The sequence below is a fragment of the Acyrthosiphon pisum genome, chromosome A3 (genome assembly GCF_005508785.2).
Source record: "Acyrthosiphon pisum isolate AL4f chromosome A3, pea_aphid_22Mar2018_4r6ur, whole genome shotgun sequence".
NCBI lineage: Eukaryota > Metazoa > Arthropoda > Insecta > Hemiptera > Aphididae > Acyrthosiphon > Acyrthosiphon pisum.
Genome location: NC_042496.1, coordinates 25,128,050 through 25,129,923, shown reverse-complemented (window position 1 = coordinate 25,129,923; position 1,874 = coordinate 25,128,050). Strand labels below are relative to the sequence as shown.

The window sequence follows — 1,874 nt, the reverse complement described above, 5'->3', positions numbered from 1 at the left end:
TTAAATGTTTGTACACTAGGTATCACTAGGTAGTAGATCTAAAATATATTGTAAAATATATCATATTATGAATTGAATATGTGTTCAAAACAAATGGTAACTGTTATCAGAGATAAAAAAAAAAAAGTAACGTTATTTGTAACATACTACCACGCACTACTTTATTTATGAAAAAGTAACGTAACGTGATAAAAATAATTTTTGGGTAACGCAAATGTAATTTAAATAAAAATATGTGAAGTAACGAGTAACGTAATTTCATTACTTTTTAAAAGTAATTTACCCAACACTGAGTATTAACTAATGCTACATATTATGTTAAATTATACAGAACATATAACATTACAGCTTATAAAGCCAATTATAGAAACTCACAATAAGATTAATAAAATAACTAAAAATAAAAATAAAAAAAATAATAAATACTTGAAATGTTACCCACATCTTCTTGACAAAATTTGATAAACGGAGATAAAATATCCTCTTCAACGGAAAACAATTCATGCATTTTGTGAAACATGACAAAAACCTGATCGCACAAAAATTTGATTACATTAAAGTCTTCAACCTTATGATTTTTCTCCAACTCGTCCTATTAAATAATACAAATGTTTATATTGTACACCATATTCAAAACATTGTTATGGTTGTAAATATAAAAATTACTTTGATTTTGCGTTTACACCGAATGAGCAAAGTCAACTCTACTTTAATATGCGACATCAACTCACGCTTAGTGATCACCTTATTAGTGATTTTTTTATTGACTGATAAACGTTCAAAATTCAGGAAACTAAACAAAACAAAAAGGTAAGTTTAGGTACCTACACAATGATTTATTATGGTTGCACAAAATCAGTGGCGTATCCAGGGGAGGGGCCGAGGGGGCTGCAGCCCCCCGAAATGTTAAAAATTATTTTAATGGTCTATGATAGTAGCTCAAAAAGTCTTAAATTGTATTTAAAATATTTAAAAATGTACAATATGTATTAACACTTTTCAGCTATCTATTTGTGCTAGTACGTATTTAATGTGTAAAAGTGTAAAAGTTGATCAGCACCTCCCGAAAAAAAATCCTGGCTACGCCACTGCACAAAATACACTAGTGTATACTTACTCGTACTCGTCACATTTCATAATACCATATGTCTTCACAAATAATTGATCAGGAAACATTTTGTTAGGATTACTAACTGTTACGTTTGTTATTATACAAATGGGAAAATTAAAATTATTAAATTAACAAAAGGTAACTAGATTTTATGTATTAGTTAATACTTAATACACAATAGGTAGTAACCAAATAAATTGTTAGTCTTAACTCTTCTAGTCTTTTGTACTCCACAGTCTACAAACTACAGTTGTGTCAATTAATGTTAATTATATCATGGTTGTGTCTACCTGATTGGTTTTCCTATATTCGAAATTGTATAGTAAACAAAAACATAATAAAATATGATAAGTAGTTGCAGTTGTAGTAGCACCATAGATATATATTATTCATAGACCTTATACCTTAGTATAAGGTCTATGATATTATTAAATAATAATGTTTAATAATATATATCTATGCATTGGACACTCTCCAACAATTTACATGGGCAGACACGGAGTTTTAGTCTAAAGTGCCTCCAGTGTTACCAAAAAGTACTGTAAAAAAAATATTGTACATAATTGTATTAATTCAACCGAAGAATTGGCGGTTGATTTGAAATTTTGTAATTAACGATATATATTTTCAATGGATATTGTATGTTTCATTAATAAGAGTAATAATATACTAATATTTATATTTAATATTTCATTAATATAATAATATGAAACTAACTGCAGGTCTATGTATGGCAGTCAATGCGATCTACAGATATGATTGT

The 1,874-nt window shown here is 27.7% G+C and overlaps 1 protein-coding gene across 4 annotated transcripts in view; it reads right to left on the bottom strand.

Annotated features, from left to right (window-relative positions):
• LOC100569125 overlaps positions 1 to 1,530 on the bottom strand; it is an 11,192-nt gene extending 9,662 nt beyond the window's left edge. For 2 of the 4 annotated variants that reach the window (XM_003246049.4, XM_008187164.3), the window contains exons 1-3: positions 1,118 to 1,529; positions 667 to 793; positions 443 to 592 (exon numbers count right to left, since the gene is read on the bottom strand). In XM_003246049.4, coding sequence (XP_003246097.1) covers positions 443 to 592; positions 667 to 793; positions 1,118 to 1,176 — 336 coding nt within the window. In that variant the 5' untranslated portion in view covers positions 1,177 to 1,529. Of the gene's footprint in view, positions 1 to 426; positions 593 to 666; positions 794 to 1,117 lie in introns of all 4 variants that reach the window. The other 2 variants (XM_016806342.2, XM_029491349.1) reach the window with 2 other exon arrangements.
• Positions 1,531 to 1,874: the final 344 nt, after the last annotated feature.